Genomic DNA, 24,383 nt, shown 5'->3' on the forward strand with positions numbered 1-24,383 from the left:
GGAGAGATTATAGCAATATACTCTTTACTGTGCAAACTAATTTCTAATCGGTTTGTCACATTTATTGCGACACCTCCTGAGAAACCACTAGAAATTGTTCTTGATGTCGGAGGCTCCATTTAAACCACTTAAAATTAGCTAGGCCTCTGTGTTGGATGTTGCAGTTTGTATTCCGTGATTTTACATCATTTCCTTAAGTGAATAGAATCTAGTACATTTGGTAGAATGATGTGCATGTGGTAGACTAGTGGGAGGTTGTGAGTTTGAATCCCAGGTCCACCTGCTGGGGCCCTGAGCAAGGCTCTTAACTTTCAGTTGTATAAAATGTAAGACACTGGAAAATGTTGTTTGCCAAATGGTGTAAACGTATGAGTATCAGCGTACTTTCTGAATTCGTTATAGATTTAATATAAATTGTTTCCTGCTGAAACCATGTTCAACGATGGAGACCCGAGAGTAAACCCGACCACGTCAACAGCAGTTCAAAGCCACCTTCATTCAGACTGTCTGGTTCTTGAGCTTTGTTTCTGGATCAGAATTTAGAACCGTTAAATATTGAATGCAGTACATTTACTATGAAGTGCATAATGTTGGTTATATCATAACAACGGTGTTGTCAAGGTCTGGGATATATTAAAGGGTAAGCAAACAGACATAGTCAAGGTGTTGTATCAGGGAGAAATAAGCAGGTGTGAAGACCTGAGCAATTATCACTGTGGATAGATGACTAGACCAGAGCTTCTCAGAAACTGGAAGGTCTACACGGTTCTCCTGGTCAGCACTGTGGGTGATCCGAGGAGGAACAAACCAAGAACGGGCTTCAGGGTGTTGGCAACGAAGGCTGTGTTACAAGTCAAGATTGACGAGGATAAAATGAAAACATTAGTCACTTCATTTCTAGTAATGGAAACAATGGTCCATATGGCTCAGTGGAAATTCTACAACCCTTTGTCTATGTACCACATACTACATTTTCAAAAAGGCTCTAGTGGAAGATACAACATGGTTCTACTTCTCATTTGCATAAATCTATTTTTGTTGTGTCACTCACTCGGCCCGCTTTGTATTTCTACTGTTACACTACCAGTATGTAATGCCAAATAGTCTCTAGATGGCGCCATGATGTCTAAGAAACAAAAACAATGGCTGTATATCACAACAATTCATGGTGTGAGTGACATTTAAGCATAACTTTCATTCCCTAATTTCGAAAACAGTGTTGAATTTTATTTTACTGAAAGTTTCTCATCTAAAACAAAATGATAAAAATCTGATCTTCATCTAAGTCAAGGGTATTGACAAACGTGTCTACAGTAAATGTGTCTAAAATAATTACTCAAAAAATTCTGATCTTTCATGGCTTTATTCATGTCTCATTCAACATTCAAAATGGCAGTGGAAAAAAGTAAGTGAACCCTTAGAATTAATAACTGGTTGACTTCCCCTTGGCATCAATAACCTCAACCAGGTGCCTCCTGTAGCTCGATGAGGAGGAATTTTAGCCCATTCTTCCTGGCAGAACTGCTTTAGCTCTGTCATATTCTTTTGACATCTCATGTGTATGGCCCTCTTCAAGTCAATCCATAGCATTGGATTGTATTGGGTTGAGGTCTGGGCTCTGACTTGGCCACTCCAAAAGGCAGATTTTGTTTTTCTGAAGCCATTCTGTTGTGCTCCATCCAGGGTGTATCCTGCCTTGATGCCCGATGACGCCTGAGATAGGCACAGGCTCCCCGTGACCCGAGGTACTTCTGATAAGCGGTAGAAAATGGATGGATGGATGGATATCATTCTGTTGTGGACTTTCTCCAGTGTTTTGGGTCGTTATCCTGTTGCATCACCCACCTTCCACACAGTTTCAGCTGATGTACAGACTTTCTCACATTATACTGAAGAATTGCCTGTTATACCTGGGAATTCATCTTCCCCTCAATGATTGTAAGCTGGTCAGGCCCTGATGCAGCAAAGCAGGCTCAAATCAAACCCAAACCATACAGTTGGGATGATGTTTTCATGATGATAATCCGTGTCCTTTCTACGCCAGATGTAGCACTGTGTGTTTTTTCCAAATAGATCAATCTTATGTTCATCAGTCCACAAAACCTTTTGCTAATACCGCTGTGGAGTGTCAGTGTGCTCTTTTGCAAACTTTAGGAGTGCAGCAATGTTTCTTTTTAATAAGCAGTGGCTTCCTTCATGGTGTCCTGCCGTGGATACCCTGCTTGTTCAGTGTTTTACATATTGTAGACTCATGAACAGAGATGTTAGCAAGTTCCAATGATGCCTTCAAATCTTTGGCTGTCATTCGGGGTTGTTTCTTTACCTCATTGATGAGTCTTTGTTGTGCTCTTGGTGTCATGACTGGGCACCCACTTCTTGGTAGAGTAGCAACAGTCCCAAAGCGTCTCCATTTGTAAATTGTTTGCCTAACTGTAGACTGGTGAATTTCTTTTGGGACTCTTCAAATTTCTTTGAAGTCTTTGAAATAACTTTGTAGCTCTTTCCAGCTTTATGTAAAGCAACAATTCGTGATCGTAGGTCCTCCGAAAGCACTTTTTGGTGAGACATGGCTTACATAAGCATGTTCTTCTTTTGCAGAGCAAACTCCAAAAATTTGAGGGATTTTTATTAGTCAAAGTAGCTGTAGTCCATACCTCCAAACGTATTATTATAACGATAATTAGCTTTTTTGAGGTCAGTAACTCAATGGTTCACATACTTTTTCCACAATGCTCTATGAGGTTTTTTGATTGTTCTCAATAAAGACATGAAAGATCAGAATTTTTTTGTGTAATTATTTTTATATACATTATGTTTGTCAATACTTTTGACTTAGATGAAGATCAGATCACATTTTATGATAAATTTATTCAAAAAAACCATAAAATTCCAAAGGGTTAATATACTTTTTCTTGCCACTATACCTCTCTTTGTCGTCTCTTTCTTCTAAGACAATTTCCATATGTGACTTTCCATCCTGGACTGGGCTTAATCATGTCTAAATAACTATCAAAATAACTACGTTAGCATATAGAATTCAGTTCACATGTTTCCATTCACAATAACTGAAGACATTTAAAGTCAAATTTTCACAACATCGATCATTTCATGCCAAAAAACGTGAACCTTCAGCACCCAGATTATGTACAAACACATGTATACACACATATACACCAAAATCATACATATCAATGCTACAAATTACAGACTTAATCATACAGAACTTAATCATATGATGGCACTGGCTAATGGGGTCGTTTACTTTACTACAGGTTTTAGAAGCTATACCCATGCTCTCAATCCAACATATGTATACCTTGAGTAGCGACGGGGAATTTAAGAGAATTTTGATTGCGCTGTGGGCATCTATGGATCGAACGTTCCACTAAACAAACCACTGGAACTGTGGTTCAAAAACCTGGCCTATAATGACAGCTGACTTGTAAATGAGGATCCAACCATAAGCATATGCTGTACTAGAAGTCAAATCCTATTACTTTATCCAAAAATGCCACAGATTCTGTGTCTGGTGGGAGACCAAGGTTTCTGTCTACCCATTACTTGCCCTTCAGAAATAATCTTCTCCAAAACAGGGCAGATAATAATTGGATCAGTGTGACTCAGCTGAGGCACTTAGTCTTTATTAATGCTATTAATCTGCCCCTGATACAACCAGAACTGTTGGATGCTGCTGTTTTTTTGGATTTGGTTTTGGATGCAATATAAATAAAATGTACAAAAACCCATCTCTACTCCCAGGGCTTTGGATTCACCACGAGCTTGACTAGGATAAAGCAGTTACTGAAGATGAATGAATGTAGTCAATTAGAGTGAAGGTTTAAACAGTGGCTGGTTTAAACAGTCAATTCAATATGCCAAAATTGATTTTTACATCTCCGGTCCTGTCTGGTCTGAAGTATGAGGAATGGATTGAATTAGAACAGATTTCCAGATTGTCATTTTCCTCCAGGGAGATGGAATAGCCTCTTAGAACCCCACATCTTTCTCTCTTTAAATTTAACTAAATAAATTGTTTGAAACTGATCCTATCAATGTTTTCTTGTCTCTACTGCCAAATGAAAATGGAAGGACATGTTTTGTAGGATTGTTTTAAATACTTGTGTTGGGCTTGTTTCCCATAATTCCAATTGAACCTCCCATGAGTCATTTATGGCCACAGTCTACATCTCAGGATATTTCAGTCAGAGGATATCACGGTATTCAATTCAATTTATTTTTGTAGCACTTTTAACAATTGACATTGTCTCAAAGCAGCTTTACAGAAGCACAGAAACAGAATAAAAACTGTAAAGTTTAAAATTAAATTACTATTTATCTAAAACCTCTTTACCTAATGATCAAGCCTGAGGTGACGGTGACGAGGAAAAACTCCCTGAGATGATATGAGGAAGAAACCTTGAGAGGAACCAGACTCAGAAGGGAACCTCATCCTCATTTGCGTGACACTGGACAGGAAATAACGTCAATAACGTAAATAATGTCCTTTCTACAACAGTTTGTAGTCCAGAGGAATTGTGTAACCGAGAGCTCCTGAGGGACTAACACTAATTCTTTCCTGCCGAAGTCTTTGAATGTTCACTGGTGAAGACCAGAGCACAAAGATGACCAACTTAATGGCTGTTCACAGAAGGTATGGTAGTCTTCAATTGGTTCTATCAACAGCAATCCGTCGGTCAAGAGACCATGTGAATCAAATTCACTTTTTCATGTTCTTACAATTTACCGTACCATATATTTGCCACCATGCACCATACAACATTGTAGATATCAGACTTTAATTTGTTAAAGCCCATTTTGAATAAAGAAATCGTGTCAAGTTGATTCAACAGCTCCTGCAATCAAACCAAGCTCAAAAAAAGCAGTTAAAAATAATGAAAAACCCTTAAAGAACAAATATTAAAACATGATAGAAGATTTTCAGATATCAGTCCTTTTTAAACAAAAGGAATGATCATTAGAGGGCTGGAAAGCTGTCCAGGTATTTGCAAAAAAGTGTACAATAGCAGGTCATGAGATGTCATGCAGTTAAACAACAATGGCTTTCTTTTTTTATCTCTATAGCGCTCTTTCTAATTCCAGTTGTCCTAAGGAATGCCTCTGGTTGTCAAGTGGAGGTGTGTCTCTGTCTCTATATTTATCAGTCTCAGACATCAGAATGGGGCAACAATGAATCTTCCTGCACTTCAGTACATGACTTTTCTCCTTCATTCCTTTCACAAAACCACTGATTGCACTTCGTACTGCTGCAGACGAGAAGTAGAAAATAATTGGGTCTAGGCAGGCATTTAACGTACTGGAGATCAAAGCCAGATCTCGCCAGTCTTCACTCTCTGCACGGACGAACCCGACCACGTGTGAGGCGTTATAGGGACCAAAACAGACAGCAAACACCACCAGAGTTCCAAGGGCTAGTCCGATAGCCCTAAGCCTGCGCCGCCGACTGATGTGAGGCAACTTGGAGAGAATTCGAATGAAATTAATGTAGCAAAAGCCACAGATAAGGAAAGGAATGCAGAAGAGCACCACAAACAGCTCCAGACGCACTGGTAGCAGAATACTGAGTTGCTCTTGGGTAAAGTTGTTATAGCATTTCATTTCTGAATGTTGTGTCATGTTCCAGTTGAAACTTTGACCCTCACTGCTGTTGTTGGAAGGCAAAGATGGCACGATGTAAACAATGCTGAGGTTCAGAGTGCCAACAAGCCAGAAGAACAGGCTGGCAATCACGGCGTAGCATGGCCGACGATAAACAGAGTATTGGATTGGAAAAGCAACACCCAGATAGCGTTCCATGCTAACTCCTGTAAGGAACAATGTGCTGGTATAAATAGTAGAGAAGAACATAAAGCTGCTAAGGGGGCACAGGCATTCTGGCATCTTCCAAATCATGTCATCAACAGCCTCTTTCATTTTAAAGGGCAAAATGGTGAGAAAGATGAGGTCAGAGATTGTGAGGTTCAGTAGGAGGATGTCAATTGGGGCAGGTTTGCGGTGGACCTTGCGGCAGAAGGTACAGAATGCAAGGATGTTGGCGGGAAGCCCGATCAGGAAGGTAAGGATGTACACAGGCAAGAGCAGCTGGCTGACCAACATGGTGTTGAATCCAGTTTTCACAAACCATCTGTGAATAGCTGCAAATCTGTCCAGAAATCAATACAAATTAGCTTGGGGAGGGGAAAAAAACAGTTTAACAAAATTTAACTGTGTATGTATATGTGTGTATGTATGTATAAATAGGTTTATATGACAATATAAACATGGTTATGGCAAATATTTTAAACAGGAAGAAGTAATACAATTAGGTAGTCAGATGATGGCATACGCAATACCATTAAAAATAAAATTTCTTGCCTTAAAACCTTCTGCATCATTATCTGAAAACAGCGAATCATTTATAGGACTCACCATGTAAAATCACCGTTATCGTTTTGCAGCTGTCCTCCTGGTGCTGAGTACGTGAGTAAGTGTGCTCTGCTGTGTCTCAGCTATTCTGAATACTTTATCAAATCATAGGCTGGATGTTGTGTCTCAACCCATGGAAATTTAATAAGCCTCTGTTGCCAGCTTTATGCCTTAAAGCTCACCAAACAAGGTTGCTCAGCAACCCCTCAGAGAACGGTCAGTGTAAGGAACACAGGAAGATGTCATAACCACTGTTAGTGTAACGTATTACACCTGTTATACCACATATATAAAACCTGCCACCAGTAGTAAAGGAACTGGGCCAGTGTAATGTGCATAAAACAAGGGGGACGATATGGTGGCGTTTAGTAAGGAGTCTTCTGTGCATTTTGTGGATTAACTGGAGCTTGTATATGTATCTACTGAAATATCCAGAGAGCAAGACCAAACAAGAGGTAATAAAAGCTTGAATTAATTTCTACATCAGTTAATAAGGTTATACAATATTTATTAGATTAGAGTTGGCTCTGAAATGAAAACAGCACGCAATCTATATGAGCATCAAATGAGAGACTGGAGCCAAGTTTTTTCACTGTTTTACACCTGAAGCAACAAAAAGGCCATCCAGAGTTACTACAGAATCAGAAAGGTAACTTCTAACCACTTAGTAGAAGTACTTCTCTTGGAAGACACTTAGCATCCAGTGTTCAAAGTCACTTTTAAGTCCTTTGGTTTAGCTGTATGTCATCAGCATAGCAGTAAAAATACTTCTGTGTAATTCATTAGCTGCTACTGAATCTTTTGTAGGATATTGGAAACGAAGCGTCAGAAAGTCAGTCGGTTGGATTTTGGCATTCTATTCATTCTCCTTATATGATTATTTTGGTCTCTACAGAACTTGGTAAAGTGCATTGCTAAAGGATCTGTCTGATTTGATTGAGACTGTTGGTATTGCCAAAGCTTGGCACAAACTCTGAATCAGATTGAGGGCTAGACTTGGCTGTTCGAGCATAATCAAGGTCTTGGAGCTTCTCCGTTTAATAGGTTTGTCACTGTGCTTCGTGCTGGTGTTTTGTTTGGACCTGATTACTGATCAGAAGTTGTGAGTTTAATCCCAGGTCCACCACCCAGGTCCAAACCATTTGGCAGCTTCGTGGCTAAGATGTTGGACTACTGATCAGAAGTTTGTGAGGGTGAATCCCAGGTCCTCTAAGCCCTTAACCCTTTGTTCAGTTGTATAAAATGAGATAAAAATGTAATTTGCTCTGGATAAATTTGACGTCTGCCAAATGCGATGAATGTAAACCTGAATCCCCTTAGCCTCAGTCTCAAAATCTTTTTATCATTAAATAGATATAACAGTGCTTCCTTTCTGTTTTAATATTATGTGCTATTTTGTCTAAATACAATCATAACATAGAATCCCAGTGGAAAAGTTCACGTTGGTGAAAACCTCTACATGACACTGTTTATCGAAAAGATCCCATTCCATTGTGAAATTCAGTCACAAATAAAATACATAAAACTTATATGTATAATATACATATAAAACACTGTAATGTAATTGTTTATGTTTATAATTTGAATGTCTTAATAAAAAATAAATGCATACTGCTTAACTGTTATGTTTCTTTATTTTATTATTCCTCATCATGCCGTCATAAGCATGAGTACTACAGTGTAATATCTCCATCTACTGGAAATTTCAGGTAAGTATGTAATTCATGTTCAAGATACTTCAAGATACTTCAAGGTGGATCATCATTTATCAATGTAAGTGGATCTCCTTTACACGCTTCAGGTCTGAGCTTCGGCTCGTTCGTTCAAAAACGTTGATTGTCTTCTGGTGAAGCCGCTCCTTTGTTGATGTGGGTGTACGCTTTGGGTTGTTGTCATGCTGAAAGGCAAATTCCTTTTCATCTTCAGCTTACTAACATACACCTGAAGGTTTTGTGTTAAAATCCACTGATATTTGTAGCTATTCACAATTCCCTCCATCTTGAAAAAGCCCCATTTCTTAGCTGAAGATAAGCAGCTCTAATGCATGATGCTACCACCACCATGCTGCACCTGGGTCTGGTGTTTCTTTGGTGATATCTGCACCAAACATATAGAAAATATGGAATTGGTATACTTATTGGAATTAGTCTCATCAGACACATATATCGCCATATGGTTTGGGGTTTTTTAGTTTCTTCTGTCTAGACGTCCTACCCCTCAGTCTAGATATGTGAAGAATATTAGACATTGCTGTAACGTGCAGAGAATCATCAGTGAATTTCCCTTTAGGTCTATTGGCAGCCTCCGTGATAATTTTTTGTCTGGTTTTTCATTGATTTTTTTAGTGATGTCACTGTGATGCTCCATTTTTTCTCTTTGTTGATGACGGCCTTTACAAAGTACAAAGTTAAGTTTCTTGGCTTTTAAAAAAAAGGTTATTTTTTGTTGTTTCTGTTATGTATTTAGAGGAATTAGAATGTCAAAGCACAAAAACTGTCCCAGAGAATCACTGTAATTTGTACATAGTTGTTGTAATAATCAGGTGTCTAATAACCAGAGAAATTTACCTCAGCCAGTGTAAAGAATGTATCTCTGAGCTCTTAGTTATAATAAGATATAATAATCCCTATTATTAAGTTAGTTATTTTCTAGTTTAATTTTTGTAAACACCTTATAGCAAATGTTCAGGAGAAATCTAAGATATAGCTTGTTTAATTTTGTATATTTTTATAATATTACATTTGGACGCTGATTAAAAAACTAAAGACTCAAGATGTTTCCTTTTACATTACCATTCAAGGTGATAAGTCAGGGATAAGGCTCAGGGGCCCAGCAGTGGCAGCTTGGTGTACCTGGGATTTAAACTTAAAACCTTTCAACCCTTTAACCACTGAATTACCACTTCCTCATTTCCCTGATTGCTGTGGTTTGGGTTATTAAGTATTAATTAAAATTCTCTCAACCAGAGCAACCTACATCTTTATACATATGAGCAGCTGAGGGATAAGAGAGAGCAAGAAAGAAAGAGAGAGAGAGAGAGAGAGAGAGAGAGAGAGAGAGAGAGAGAGAGAGAGAGAGAGAGAGAGAAAGAGACAGAGGGAGAGACAGAGAGACAGAGAGAGAGAAGACAGAGAGAGGGAGAGGGAGACAAAGACAGAGAGAGAGAGAGAGAGAGAGAGAGACAGAGAGACACACAGAGAGACACACAGAGAGACACGGGGGGGATTGGACTATTATTATTAACACTTAACAACAATAATAACACTTTCAAACAACAGACCATTAATGACATACAATAAAGTAAAACATTTGGCTTTGCTGTTTAAAAAACTGGAAACGTCCAAATGCTCATTAGTCAGCTTTTACAAGTGGATTTTCACAATTCAGAGACATTCAATTGAAGTCTGTATATTAAATTGTAGATTTGCACACGATTAAACATCACTGAATGTTCTGAGCTAACACAAAAACACAATAACACTAATATAACAAATCTTAGGGTGAAAACAGTGTAATTACCACCTCAGTGCAGACAAAAAATATCAACAGATAAAGTATAATCATTAATTCTATACAATAAAAACAGATTTCAAAATTGTGCTTTCAAGCAGGATTGTGCAATATGTTCCTCTCATTTCCTGAGAGTATTTAATGTCCGGAGTCCGTTGATTTATTTAGGCGGTTTAAGTTACAGGACTTCTTGTTCATTCATGTCTTGAATATATTTTCAGTCTTTTTTCATGGCTGTTCTGCTGTACCCCTAGATTTTATTTTATTTTGGGGGGAATTGTCTTCGACCGATTTTTTTTTTTCTCCATTCATTTCAGGACAATTCAGTTTTATTTCTATATTGTGTTAACAGTGGACATTGTCACAGAGCAGCTTTACAAAAATGTACATTTAAATGTATCTCTTCTGAGAAAGCTGGAGGCGACACTGGCAAGGAAAAGGTACATGAGACGACTGTAAATGGAAGCCGTCCTCATCTGGGTAACAACGGATAGTGCAAGCATTAATAATTGTGACACATTGTGTTAAAATAAAATTTTCTGCTGTGTATCTTACATTGCTCATGATATTATCCCTTTCCCACACTGTAATGATACAGGATCAATGTACCGCAATATAAATATAAATTTGTAGCAGTATAAATGTGTTATTGTTTTTATTGTTGCACAGTTTTTTAAATCCTTTTAGAGACTTGTTTTGTGCATAAGACTATGTACAGGCCACCAATTAGACCTAATAAGCTTTGGTATTAATTTGATATTAAAAGCACCTTTCATAAATACTTACTCTCTTTGTTTTGTGCATCTATAATACATTTTAAAAGTTCCATAAGCATATATGTTTTGGTGCATGATATTCCAGTACGTCTCCTATCCTCCATCTTTGTTGGATTTAGGAAGAGTAACTCGGTTACCTTTGCGAAGCTCGGCTTTCGTTTCTTATTATCAAGTCGCTTTCACAGATTCAGGATCTAACTGTCCTTTGACTGACGTCGTCGCTCTTTGCTTGGTTGCCAGAGTTTCCTTCACCTGGTGTTGTTTGGGGTTCTGCTTCGAGCACACTTTCCAGAGCAGGTCCTTCGGCCTTGAGGGCGACAGCATCAGCATCACCACAGGCTCCAGGAAGACGTTGCAGCAGCTGGAGACAATGGCCTCACGCCTCCAGTGCATGTTGCTGTCCGTGATGAAACCGACCACATGAGATAGGTTGTACGGTGTGTAGCATACCACAAAGACCATGAGCGCTGATAGTTCCATGGCCAGGATGCGGCGTTTGCTGCCAGCCGAAAGGCATGAACGTTTGACCAACGCTAGACAGCGCAGTGTGCAGAACACAGATAGCAGGAGTGGCACGGCAAACAGCAGTATTGCCATTTCAAGGCGCAGCGGCAACAGCACGTCCAACTGCTCCCGCGTAAAGTTCTCATAGCACTTTGAAGTGTTTGGCATGAACGGAGACACAAAGTAGGCCCCTTTCTCTGCTACCAAAGCTAAGCTGAGATGCAAAAGCACTATAGCCCACAACAGAGCGCTGATCATGCAGGATGTACGAGCACGGCGATAAAGTTTATAGCTGATGGGAAAAGCAATACTCAGATAACGTCCGACAGCCACAGCTGTCAGCAGGAGCCCACTGCCATAAAGCGAGGCAACAACAAAGAAGTTGTAAATCGGACAGAGCAACTCTGGTAGGATCCATATATCAAGAACGGTGTAGGCAGATTTTACAGGCATCCAGGCAACCAGGACCAGATTGGATAAGCACAGGTTGATAGTATAGACCACATTAGGTGTAGCGCCGTGTTTTTGAGCTTTACGCACATAGACAAAGAAGACGAGGAGGTTAGCAGGGAGGCCGAGCAGGAAGGTGAAGGAATACACTGTCAAGGAGATGCAGTCAAACACAGAAATGGGCTTCATCCTTGCTTGCACTGGAAATGAAAAAGACTCGTAAATGTCCCCGGTTGCTGGTCATCTATTCAACCCATACGTAGAGATGTTGACGGATATAATCCAAAGTGATACTGTTTCTAAATATACCTTAATCTTAGAGAGAAAGAGAGAGAGAGAAAAATTTTGTGAAGGCAAAAACAACACAATGATGTCAAGCCAGTGGAAAGCTGGGGGTGTACAGTAGGTCTGTGTGGAAAGGTGGCTGGTAGGTGTGTTGAGGGGCTTGGCTTGATTTGATGTTGAAGCGGACCGAGTGGCTGCTCAGGCAGCAGTAATGGAACAGGATGACATTTGTGCAACCCAGTCCGGCCTTAATTGCCTTCAGTGCAAACGACAACGGGAAGGCGGCATCAGCTCCCTTTAGTGAAATGATTCAGAATAATTGAGGTTTTCAGGATGCTGTGTCCATTCAGATAGAGCTCGGGCTCTCTAAATGAAATGAAGGTTAAATCATAAAGCCATAAAAGCGTCTGGTTGATGGTAGCATCAGGGAGGAGGAAGAATAATCAGAATGCAGATGATGGGATGATCGTGGTTATTGCACAATATGAACTAACTTTATATCTTTATAGGAGAAGGAGAAAAACACGTCAGTTGGTAGGTTGAAGCCTTTGTATAAGTGCATGTGTGTAAATATGTTTGAGAATATATGTGTGAGTGGGTACACACAATACAGTCTATCTTCATCACTGATGTTTATACAGGTTTGTAGGCCAAAGAGATATGAGGTGTTATTCTTTACTGATAATGTCAAAGCGACTGCTAATGGAAACAAGTTTTACACCATGATTCAGGTTTCTTTTCTTTTTCCTCATCTTAGCATCATTAAATCAGCTCCATGTTACGTTGAGTCATTTTAATAGTAATTTATTTTCACGTGTTTTCATACGCAATCATTGTGCAAGTCTGGATCTTACTCCTAGCTTGGTCTCATCTCCTGTTAGGCCCACACCCCAAATTTGTAAAGTGTAAAATTTGTAAATAAATAATAATAAAACAATCTTCTAAAAATTTATTTGTCAGTCTAAAATCACCACATTGATCAGCCTTGCTCAGTCTAAAGAAAGAAAAAGCCAAATCTTTAGACTGAATGAATGCAGATGTTTCTTTCTTGGAAAGTTTGGGACTTTCCCAGATATAATTTTATTCTACTTTTCCCATTATAATTCAACTTTAATATAAAACATCTCTTATTCCTAACATTCAGCTTTTTTTTTTTTAACATTTTACACTGTGAAACATTCTCATTTGGTGTTGAGACATCATGGATATGTCAGAGTCACCATCCCTATTCTATATAAATTAACTCATGGCTAATTAATGCATTTTGAATTAGTTTTGACCTGGAATGACCCTGATGTGCTCCAAACCTTTATCAATGTGCCTTAACAATGAGTGGATTCTCTCAGACAATTTAGCTGCATCTGTCCCACAGGAACAACACTACTCTTAAGAGTCTATCTGTCCTTGACTTGAACTTTAACTTTAGAAGCGGTACAATTGATGCTGCCGTAATAAGACTTGCCAAACTCTTCTTCCTCAAGAAGTTGAAGAAGGCACAGCTCAGGAACCGATGCTCAATTTTTACAGAAGCACCATCGAATGCATCCTCACTAACTCTATAACTGTAAAGTCAGCCTAGCATATCATTGGGCTAAAACCACCTAAGCTGTCTAGTTAACTGACTATGCCAGCAGACTGAGGAAGAAGGCCAGCAGCATTAGCATGGACAAGACTCATCCAGGCAATTCATTGTTCGAACTGCTTCCATCTGGAAAATGTTTTAAGGCAATCAGGTCCAGCACCAACAAGATGAGGAACAGTTTCTATCCTAGAATGTGGCCTTCATTACACCCTTTCCTCCTGCCCACCACTCATTCCACCCCCCTTCTCAGGTAGACAAACACCCTCATGTCCCCCTCCATCATAATCCACAGAAGTGTGAACACACACACGAGGCTGCAGTGTGTGAATGCACAATTGCACAAGGACACAATTGCACATTACTTATCATTAATTCTAAATACTCTAAATATATTTAATTATTTATAATGTTTTCATAAATATGCTTGGAACCCAGCATTTAGGTACTTTACCGTGTTGCTTGTGCATGAAAGAATGAAAATGAAGTGAGTCTTCTTTGGAAATGCATCAACAGTAACAAACCAGTGTTCAGTTGCTTTGAGCAACATGTGTGACTTGTGAATGGCTCAGGAGATTTTCTGACCTTGGAGAAAGCAAACATACGAAACCCTAAAAAAATTAAAAGTAGGTCAGATTTCAGTGCTTTTTAGCTGATTGCGCTGAAGGTGATGCACCATAAACAATACAATAAAAAACTTGCTGCTTGTGTTGAGATGATGATCAATATGTTAGGTATGTTAAGGACCTGAGGCTCCACCACCAGATTTTGGCCTGAATGTCATGCCCTGTCACCTCTCTCTGTTTTCAATTTTTGTCTCTTAATTAGTTTGCATATTTACACCCTCATGTTTCTTAGTTCTTGAACAGGAGAATTTTGTCCTGCACTCCTGACATGTCCAAACCTGGATTCCTGTGTTTTCTGTCCTGCTTGTTGTTTCCTGACATAGAACCTGCTTTCACACAGTTTGGATTAATCTGCAAATCTCTCGTTAAATTTGATTCTAACTTCATTTGTGCTGTGACTACGTGGATTAGTGGATTAGACTGGATCACATTGGAAAAACTGCTTGGATAATTGATTTGACTGGACTAGACTGGACTAGACTGGACGGGACTAGACTGAATTACATTGGAAAAACTGCTTGGATAATTGATTTGACTGGATTAGACTGGACTAGACTGGAAATGACTTCTTGGATAATTTTTTGGATTAGACTGGACTGATATGGAAAAGACTGCTGTGGTATTATCAGAATAAGACACTCCAGACTTCATGTTGTTATATGAACATTTGTCCATTGGTTTTTCTGTTATATGTTGTGTACATTCTCTAAATCAAATATGTGTAACAGAAAAGTAATTTTCTTTCTCCTAGCACATGTCTTAATTCTTCCACATAACATTTCAAACAGAAATATTCTATCACATAAACTACAACAATAAAACGGACCCAAAACCAAGAAGTTAGCTCAGATATCTGATGAGGTCTCAGGCTGAGTCTGCGTGTTTCAGATGGAGTTTGTGGACGCCACTGGAGTTGGTGAGAGGCGACACGGCTGAGGGTTCAGGTTGGTTTGTAACTGAGTTTAGTCGCTGGCGTGTTTGCATGCTCCGTTGCTCAAGACTCAGTGCTTCCTGTTTACGCTCGAGATCCCCAAGCATCCGAGCTTCGTGCAGCTGCAGAGCCTGCAACGAGTCCCTGATAAACAGAGGAGAGAGAAAAGATGCTTAATTTCTAAAATCCTCAAGGTTTTCTAGAAGTAGAAGGATGCAAACTTGCATTTTATGATCCCAGATTTGTAAAATAAATCCACAGGGTGTACTGAAAAGCCAGGAAACAACAGGAGTTAAAGTACTTATATTGAATACTGAGTTTGATTTTGTATTTATTTATTTAGACTTGTTTTTTAAAATTTCTTTACAAGTGCATCACTAGACCCTTTTTATTGGGCTACGAGACCCAGTACATTGTTATTATCTAGCTAAACCGTTGAAGTAGATTACAGGAGATCTGTCTGATGATAGACTTTCCTAATCGCTCACCATTATCATTTGGATTATTTAAAACATGTCACTTTCAAACTTTCAGTTAGACAACGATTCATAATATGACAACATAGCTGAGGCCTGAGGAGCAAAACTATCAGGTGAACACTGGATATCTGTTTTAATGAGTAGGATGTAAATGTGTATTTATTTCAATGAGGATGTTCTCCAGATCCATGGCGGGTTAACTTCTTAAAAACGCTCTCTGTTAATTTGATATTCTGCACCATATAGCAGTGATATAGTGAAAGCTTTTTTTTTAAAAAAATGACTGAGTTTGAAGGTGTAAAAATATTAAAGTTTTCGATACCTAAAGAAAAGTTTATGTAGGTTAATTTTAATTACATTAAATCAAAATTTCAAATTCAATTCAAGTGGAAATAAATTATCTATATGCTTACAACTATAATTAATGTAATAAAAACTCAAAATCATCAGAATTCAATGCTTTGTTATTACTGCAAAAAATGTCTACAGTCCCACACATATTAAAGTGTTTACATGCTGTTTTTGCACACAACATTTTTAATCTGTACATTTTAATATATTTTAATAAGCCTTGAAACTTAATTAAACTGCTACTATGATTTAAGTGTATAATATGTTTGCAAGAACTCCTCTTATTTACAATCATCTATTTTTGTATAAAATACAGTATACACTTTGGTCAGCACGGTTTTGTGTATCTGCAATGTATTATTTTGTATTGTCTCTTTGTAATAGGTCAGTTGTCTATGCAGCAAGCTTACAATGCATCTAATAATTTAGATACCAAAAAAAAAAAGCTTTTCTATTAGATACAGGCAGATTTAGCTCTTGTTCTCATCTTTTCTAGTCCTATTTTCAGCCATTAGGAAATATTTGCCTAATGTGAGCAGCAAGTGGAGCTCAGCTCTGCGTTACTGCTACTTTACTGTATAGAATAATATCAATAATAATCTCTTGATGTATACACTCTTACATTCCGCTAGAACATTTTTCATTTGTATGTTTTTCTATAGCTTTTGATAAGCTGTGAACATATTTTATTGTGTAAAGGCTTTCCTTGATCATGTATCTATGTTTCTCCAGAAATGAATGATGTAACTTGACGCCAGATCTGATCAAACGTGCCCACAAATTTCATGTAAAGTGCTTAACATGAAATAAATGTATTTTTCATTTTTAATCACATATTCATTATGGTAGTGATAAAAAATATATATAATATTTAATATAATCGCACAATTGGAACTCCCAGTGGACCTCAGTGTGGAGTATTATGAAGCGCGATAGAAAACAACTATTCAGATTTAAATGTTTTCAAGTGAACTTTACATAAGAAATGTGGTATTCGTGGCCAGTCCACCAGTCTAGATAGTAATAAACAAACAAACAAACAAACAAACAAACAAACAAACAAACAAACAAAACAAACAAACAAACAAACAAATAAATAAAACAAACAAACAAACAAACAAACAAACAAATAAATAATTAAGAAGCTGCAGCACTGCAATGGTTCAACTTGCTCTACTGAAAAATCAAACCGCACTTTTACAGCTGTGTCTTTAATGGAGATTTATTTGTCTCCAAATCCTGCCACTGCTGGACGGTTGAGCAAAGCCCTTAACCCTCAACTGCTCAGCTATAGACGTCAGATCAAGTAGTTCCGGATAAGAGCGTCTGCCAGATGCTGTAAATGTACGTGTGCTGTGAACACGTTTATTACTGTCTGGAATATTGGTATTTACCAACAGACTGTCATTATTTTCACTCGGAAACTTTTAAACTTCACTTAGATTTTACTACAAGAACATTTCCTCACCTTTTAAATCCAAGCTGAACTGATTTCCTAATTAGCATTAGGTTATTTTCCACATAATCTGTTTTATCTGTTTTGTTTGTGTTTTGTTTGTACATTCCTTAATGTCTAGAGATAAATAAAAAGACTAATGTTTCAGTAGACTTGTGTATTTGCCTAGGTATTTGTGGCATATTTATAACAGTTAATGGTTAAACATCAGTGAAATTAGAATGCATGGTAGATTTACGGTAGGAGAGACTCACTGAGCCTGTGCCAGCTTCTGTTTCAGAGCCATAATAGAAGAAGTAAGTTGTTTGTTCTCCTCCAGTAGCCCGTACTGTACCTGAGAAGAGTGCATTAGAGTGAATCAAAGTGATTCCAGTGAAACATTAAACTATATTGGATGGTAAAAGAAACCACCCGAGTTCTGACGTGAATGTTTACCTCGTCTCTGCACAGGTCCATCCCGGGCCTCCTGGTCCTGTACTCCAAGCGAGTGTGCACCAGTTTCAGTGGAGCCATCTTTAATTGCACATCCCTGTCCAGTCTAAGAATGTCTTCCTTGAGCTCATTGATCTCATCCTGAGTCTGTCAGACAGGAAACATTGTACAGAACCTTCTAAAGAAAAGATGAGATAGACACAGAGAATGTGAAGATGAATGATGTAGTTTACAGATTTGATCTGCCACTGTAGTTCCTGGTGAGCCTGCTCGAGCTGGTGAGCTCGCTTCCGGGAGGTGAATTGAGTGGCTATACGCTGAGACTCTAATTCATTTTGCACCTGTGAAAAACACATGTGGGGTTTAAACAAAAAAACTTCTAGCTCACTTTTTCTTTCGAAATTAGAAATAGTACGGTAGACCTTACAAGAAGCAAGTTATTCAGTCTCCAAGCTTTGTGGAAGCTTAACTGTACACTAAACTGTACGTTTCGGTTACATACCTGTGCTACAGTGATTTTGATATTCTCTCTCAGCTGCAGAGAAGCCAGCATTTCCTCTTTGGCTTGGGTTATATTGTGGTGGCTGAACTGCACCCACTGCTGAGGGGTTGTAGATCTGCAACCATACATTCAAAGAAACTACACCAGTTACTATATGGAACAAGAAGGACCTCTGCTTGTAGGTTTGTCACATGCAATAACTAAATAAAATGTTTCCTCCATATATTCTAAATAAAATAAAAAAAAATGTAAAAAAATCACAAAAAAAAGGGAAACTACTTGACTTTCTCCAGAGTACAAATTTACTGTAACTCGCCTGTACGTATTTAACCAAATTAGCTCTGAAACTACAATTGAAATCATGTCGCAGTCAGATGAAGGCCAAATCAAAATTTTCCGGGCAAGTAGAACTGAAATAAAAGTCCAATACTGACTCAATCTACTTGTAGATCACAGGCATTTTATCAACATTGTCATATACAGATTAGAAAAACAGAAGAAAATCAGCATCACTGAAACTTTTAGTTCGGAAATTGTAGTTCATTTTTGGCCTACAAACATTCAAACATCGTAAGAAATTAAAACGATGAAGAGAAGTCTTAATGATCTTAATGAAGGAGAAGTTTATACCAGAGTAGAAGTGGCAAAATACATGAAGTACTTTGTGTTCATCGAAGTCAAGAAGAACGCAGGATGAATCCTGCTCGGCCATTTTATACTGTTTATCCTCTGTGTAGTTTAAATGGAGTTTCGCTTTAAATGTAAATTGAGTATCTCCCTAATGCTCGGGTGATACTATTGTTTAAATGTAATCACAGCAACGTGGGGGCACGGTGGCTTAGTGGTTAGCACGTTCGCCTCACACCTCCAGGGTCGGGGTTCGATTCCCGCCTCCACCTTGTGTGTGTGGAGTTTGCATGTTCTCCCCGTGCCTCGGGGGTTTCCTCCGGGTACTCCGGTTTCCTCCACCGGTCCAAAGACATGCATGGTAGGTTGATTGGCATCTCTGGAAAATTGTCCCTAGTGTGTGATTGCGTGCGTGAATGAGTGTGTGTGTGTGCCCTGCGATGGGTTGGCACTCCGTCCAGGGTGTATCCTGCCTTGATGCCCGATGACGCCTGAGATAGGCACAGGCTCCCCGTGACCCGAGGTAGTTCGGATAAGCGGTAGAAGATGAATGACAGCAACGTGTACCCTTTGTTCGGTGGCGGTTCTTGATGTCCTGCTGCCATTCCCATACTAATAATTAATCAAGGCTATTCATTTAGACTTCTAAACGTATTGTTTTATGATATTTATGCATTTTTGTCAGTGAGCTCTTTCTGACGTATATCTTGGAGTGGATCTGTAATTTCTTAGAAAATAAATGAGAGCAGAAGTCGTATGTAAATAATTGCACCATATTCACAAGCCCATAAGTACATAACAGATTATAAAATATATCAAAAACAGAAAAAAGTATGTCAAATATGTTTCCTATGTGTATGTGATTATTTGTGGAGCTTTACAGGTTCGGTACACTGTGATCTTTAACATTAATGAGCTTCAGAACAGCTTTGGTGTTAGTCATCCACTCCGGAGTATAGACAATACTGTATAGTATTAAAAGATTTCATTATTTTGATCCTGTGATGTGATCATTTAATGGGGGATTAGTGAAAGCAAAGCTCACCCCAGCGGAATTCTGGTGGAATTGGGCTTCAGTGAGATCTCTGAGGACGTCAGAGACAGCGACAGACAGGACATGTCTACATCCAAAGCTTCCATCTTGTGCTGAAGGTCAAGAGTCAGTTGATGACGGGCTTCCTGCAGCAAACTGAATACACCATCAGGGACTTTTATGGACTGTACATTTCTTTGATATTTCTCATTTTGTTCAGTTTATCTTGACAATCTCCATTTCTCACCAAAGTTGTTTAAAGGCTTGGTCAATGCTTTGCTGTAGGACCTGTTGTGCCTTATGAATCACCTCCACCTCCTTCTTTAGCTCTGCTTCCACTGGGTCACTAACCAGCTCGTTCCCTTGACGACCCTCCCTCAAGGTCAAACACTCGCTAGTGACCTCTAGGGGCAGCAGTGTGGCTGCAAGAGCACGCTCTGCTGCTTCCTTCGTCTATAGACACATTGGACAACTGTTATGGAAAACATTTAAGCAGGTAAAGTCATTACTAGCTGTAGTAGGCCAAGGTGGTCATGGTCATGGTCATGAGCTGATTCACTGTTAGGAATGGACATGAGTGAGATTTTCTTGTCAAAAGAATATCTGGTGTTTCTCATAAGTTTTTTCCTGAAATGTAAAAGCACTAACCAAGGTACGAATTAAATTAGACACAATAAGTAATGCAGTTATACTAATATTCTAATAAACCCTTTTTTTCATGAATTTGCTCATCTCCATGAACTATCCAATAAGCCACAACATGTGTTATGATGTAAGACTTGTGGGAGGGGCTTCTTCTCAGGAAGAGCACCTGCTATAAGACATGACGTGCACCAAAGGCAAATTAATCTTCATCTTTAATCTTTAAAACTTCAAAAGATCTTTAAAGATAATCTTTAAAACTTCAATCATTTCTAATTGTTGCCATGGGGCTATGATATCTTTTCTGGGCAGTTAATTGAGTTGTGGCAGGAAATATCTTCATGTGTAATGATTTATTCAGGCTAAGGCTAAGCTCATTCACAGTAGAGGGACACATGGAGGCCTAGGGCTGCTGGGGAATCCCAGAAGAGTTTCAAGACAGTGAGCTTCAGCGAAATGACTCAGAGGGAGAGGCACTTTTATGGTCTTGTCTTTTCTATAGATATTATACAAGCATCCTGTAATTATCCTTCGTATCTTTAAGGGAGCTTAGTCATCTGATGATCACAGCACAGAGGAAACAGGAGAGTAAATGAACCGTACAGAGAAAACAATCTGACTTTGGTTCTCACAGAACCATCAATATTTACTCCAAAAAAGGTAAATACAAGGTTTTACAATGATGGTTAATTAAAACAGTGTTTAAAGATTTTCTTTAGTTCTGACAATGTGTTTCAGTAAACATTGAAACTATTGATATGATTCGGTATATAAAAAGTAGACTTTTGGAACAATCTTAAAACATAATGAAATAAAAACATGGTTAAACAACTATGTCAGGGTTGTGTTTGAGTATTTCTGTCAGAAAATGAAATGTTTTTGCTATAAACCATTATTTATGTCATTTTCTTTTATTAATATTACAAGAAAGTGGGAGGTGCAGAATAAAACAAAGTACATTTATAAGATAGGATAAGGTGTAGATTGATATAGATATAAATATATAAAGCAAAGAAAATGAAAATAGAAACAGTAAACTATAGAAAAAAACTAAAAAGTCAGACTTAACAATGAGCAGTGTAATAGCTCTACTCACTAGCGTGAGAGTGTCCATTTCAGTATCCAGTTCCTCCGCACAGGCTTCCAGGCTCTTCTTCCAAAGTGTGATGTCATTTATTCTGTCACTCAGTCGACGAGTGCTGTCATATTCACCCCACGTTGTCTGAGAAACACAGAATAAACTCATATAATAAACTTGCACTCAGTCATTTGAACTAAACATTTTTTTTATTCCTCATTTCAAATCGACTACCTTATTGGCAGTTTCGTTGCACAGAGCCCTTCCCTGCAGACGGATCTCTTGAGATAGGTGTCTCGTTTGCTCAGCAGTGACCGAGAGCTCGTTATTACTGTTCATCCAGTCAGACACAGCACAGCGCAGGCCTGGCTTAATGCTCAGTGTGGCCATGTCTGCTCAGCACACAGAAATAATAAGACACATATGTGAATCAATCTATCAATCAATCAATCAACCAATCAATCAATTAACTAATAAGGATGACTAAAGAGTATCATTTCATTTCGTCTGAATTCTTTTTCAGTTGGCATTCTGTGTTTGAGCAAATAACACCAACAGCACTGTATAATAGAAAGTAACATTACACACATTACAACACTTTTTTAGACAAAAAAAAATATAATGAAATCCATTTCATGTACAAAAAAGAAGACATGGCAGGTTTTTTCTTTTGCTGTTTATTCCTCTCTACAGTAGGTTTTAACCTCTTTAACTGCCTTATAGCATTTATTTGAACATGCATCAGACCATTGCAAATATTATATGAATAAATAACAGGCAGTAATGTGTTTATTAACAACAGACCATATAGTTTTGCTCATTTCTGCAACTTATTCATATTTTTTTACAATTATATTTTAAGCCGAATTTCAAATCCAAAAAGCATTAAATCTGCATATCAAAAGAATAATTTATTAATCTGCCATGGGGTAATTGGGTAGCAGCAAATAGCAACATGAATGGTAAATAGATTACTGCGAGCACATATAGACTATAGCCTACAATCTCAGAAACAAAGATACCACAATGTACTTTTTTTTAAATATATTTTTTTCCATCATAGGTGTGTGTAGATATGTGTATATGTTAATATGCCTAATTACATGGGGATCTGCATGCAGTGTAGCTTTAATGGAGTACAGCTACATAGATCAGTGGTCCTTAAGGTGCAATTAAGGTGAAATATTCATTGTAAATTTACATCATGAAGAATAAAAAGTAGCATTCACAGGTACCACTCAAGAGACAAAGGAAAAGTGGTCCCTAAGGTGCATTTATGTAGCTTAGATTTTGTTTTTAAATATGAAATTAAACATATGAATGTACAAAATAAGTAGCCTTGATGACATCACTCAAGAGACAGAGGAAAAGCACAGCATGGTATATTCTGCCTGTATCTAAAAGTGTAAGTGCTTTTATTTTAGTTTAGAATATACTCACCTGAATTTTCTAGAACTCACACGCGCAGTTTTCTGGACTGTGCTTTAGACACTAAAACAAGTGTAAAGTGTGTGCAGTCTCCAGGTGACGAAGGGACGCACGTGCAACTTAATACCCAGGGCGTCATGGCAACGTGGCACAGTTTGATGTTGCATAAACATACCACTTCTGCTACACACGCACGCACCGCACTTAACAGGTTCATCTTTAATCCTGGTTGCATTCAGTAGTCTGTATTCAGTAGTCTGTATTTCATCTTCCCCTTCTGACAATTCCTGCATAACTAAGCTATAAAATGTCTTAAACTGTAGCTTCATTATATTAATGGTAGAATAGGCTAATAAATAATGCAATAAGTAAGTGCTTAATGCACTAATGTCAGCACTTGTCTCATATAATTATATAATGTGTGTCTCTTTAGTACGTGTAATGCATTAATTTGTGTGCATTAAATGTTCATCTAAATATCAACTGGCAAGAGCCTGAAAGCTTGTGAGGAGACTGTGGCTATGGTCTAGACCAAGGGTGTCTAATTTCATCTACAAATGTCCAGTGTGCATCCTGATTCCACACCTGATGCCACCTGTATAATCACTTGACCTTGGTTTTCAATAGACTCAGGTGTGGCTTCTGTTCAGTTGGAATGAAAACATGTACCCACAACCAACACCGGCCCTTTGTGGATACGTCTGGACACCATTGGTCTAGATATTACAGTACAATCTAGCAATTATTGCTGTCTATTAAATAGTTAAGGATCTAGAAAAATACTGTAAGTATTTGTAATCTGTGAAATTCCTCAGACTTGGGCATCAATTAGAAGAAAAGTGAAATACTATTTGATGGATGTAAGATGAGGCTGTGTGATGTTAAAATAATAATAATAATAATAATAATAATAATAATAATAATAATTATTATTATTATTATTATTATTATTATTATTATTATTAATGATAATAATATTGATCAGGAACTACTGGGACATACTACAGTTAGTTTAATGTCATGTGCTCATCATGTGATTCCCCACGTGTTTACCTGTTTCTCATTATCTTTAATGTGCTGCTCTATTTATACCTGCACTTTTCTCTGTGTCTTGGTTGTCAGGTTATGGTGTGTAATAAAAGTAAGGAAAGTTACCCTGAATTTGGGTCTGATTAGCGGTGTTTCTCCGAAAACATGACCATAATATTATTTACATGTAAAAAATTAAAAAAGTGTTATATACTACTAGAACATTAAAACAATACAATGCA

At 38.1% G+C, this 24,383-nt stretch overlaps 3 protein-coding genes across 3 annotated transcripts; all 3 read right to left on the reverse strand.

Moving 5' to 3' along the window:
- Window positions 1–5,076: 5,076 nt before the first annotated feature.
- LOC132842240 (free fatty acid receptor 2-like) lies at window positions 5,077–6,549 on the reverse strand. The gene is made up of 2 exons (XM_060864915.1): window positions 6,427–6,549; window positions 5,077–6,160 (listed from the first exon to the last, which is right to left on the reverse strand). Exon 2 carries the CDS (start codon window positions 6,112–6,114, stop codon window positions 5,077–5,079), a length of 1,038 nt encoding a protein of 345 aa, XP_060720898.1. The 5' UTR covers window positions 6,115–6,160; window positions 6,427–6,549.
- A 3,522-nt stretch (window positions 6,550–10,071) lies between these two features.
- On the reverse strand, window positions 10,072–11,999 carry si:dkey-211g8.9 (free fatty acid receptor 2). Its single transcript, XM_060864916.1, has one exon. It carries the CDS (start codon window positions 11,850–11,852, stop codon window positions 10,878–10,880), a length of 975 nt encoding a protein of 324 aa, XP_060720899.1. The 5' UTR covers window positions 11,853–11,999; the 3' UTR covers window positions 10,072–10,877.
- Window positions 12,000–14,803: 2,804 nt separating this feature from the next.
- Window positions 14,804–23,180, reverse strand: tekt2 (tektin 2 (testicular)). Its single transcript, XM_060865858.1, has 10 exons — window positions 23,125–23,180; window positions 21,919–22,076; window positions 21,703–21,828; window positions 20,212–20,417; window positions 19,977–20,120; window positions 18,305–18,419; window positions 18,036–18,143; window positions 17,806–17,949; window positions 17,625–17,704; window positions 14,804–15,228 (listed from the first exon to the last, which is right to left on the reverse strand). The coding sequence occupies exons 2-10, from the start codon at window positions 22,072–22,074 to the stop codon at window positions 15,018–15,020; spliced, it is 1,290 nt and encodes a 429-aa protein (XP_060721841.1). The 5' UTR covers window positions 22,075–22,076; window positions 23,125–23,180; the 3' UTR covers window positions 14,804–15,017.
- Between the last annotated feature and the right edge of the window lie 1,203 nt (window positions 23,181–24,383).

The sequence above is a fragment of the Tachysurus vachellii genome, chromosome 3, assembly GCF_030014155.1.
Source record: "Tachysurus vachellii isolate PV-2020 chromosome 3, HZAU_Pvac_v1, whole genome shotgun sequence".
Lineage (NCBI taxonomy): Eukaryota > Metazoa > Chordata > Actinopteri > Siluriformes > Bagridae > Tachysurus > Tachysurus vachellii.

What these genes read in the sequence shown, in the direction of transcription:
- si:dkey-211g8.9 (XM_060864916.1), bottom strand. Translation starts at nt 11,852, where the DNA reads ATGAAGCCCATTTCTGTGTTTGACTGCATCTCCTTGACAGTGTATTCC.
- tekt2 (XM_060865858.1), bottom strand. Translation starts at nt 22,074, where the DNA reads ATGGCCACACTGAGCATTAAGCCAGGCCTGCGCTGTGCTGTGTCTGAC. An exon ending in TCAAAATCACTGTAGCACAG is followed by an intron (nt 18,144 to 18,304) that starts GTATGTAACCGA and finishes TGTTTTTCACAG; the next exon opens with GTGCAAAATGAATTAGAGTC. An exon ending in TACAGTGGCAGATCAAATCT is followed by an intron (nt 17,950 to 18,035) that starts GTAAACTACATC and finishes CCTGTCTGACAG; the next exon opens with ACTCAGGATGAGATCAATGA.
- LOC132842240 (XM_060864915.1), bottom strand. Translation starts at nt 6,114, where the DNA reads ATGTTGGTCAGCCAGCTGCTCTTGCCTGTGTACATCCTTACCTTCCTG.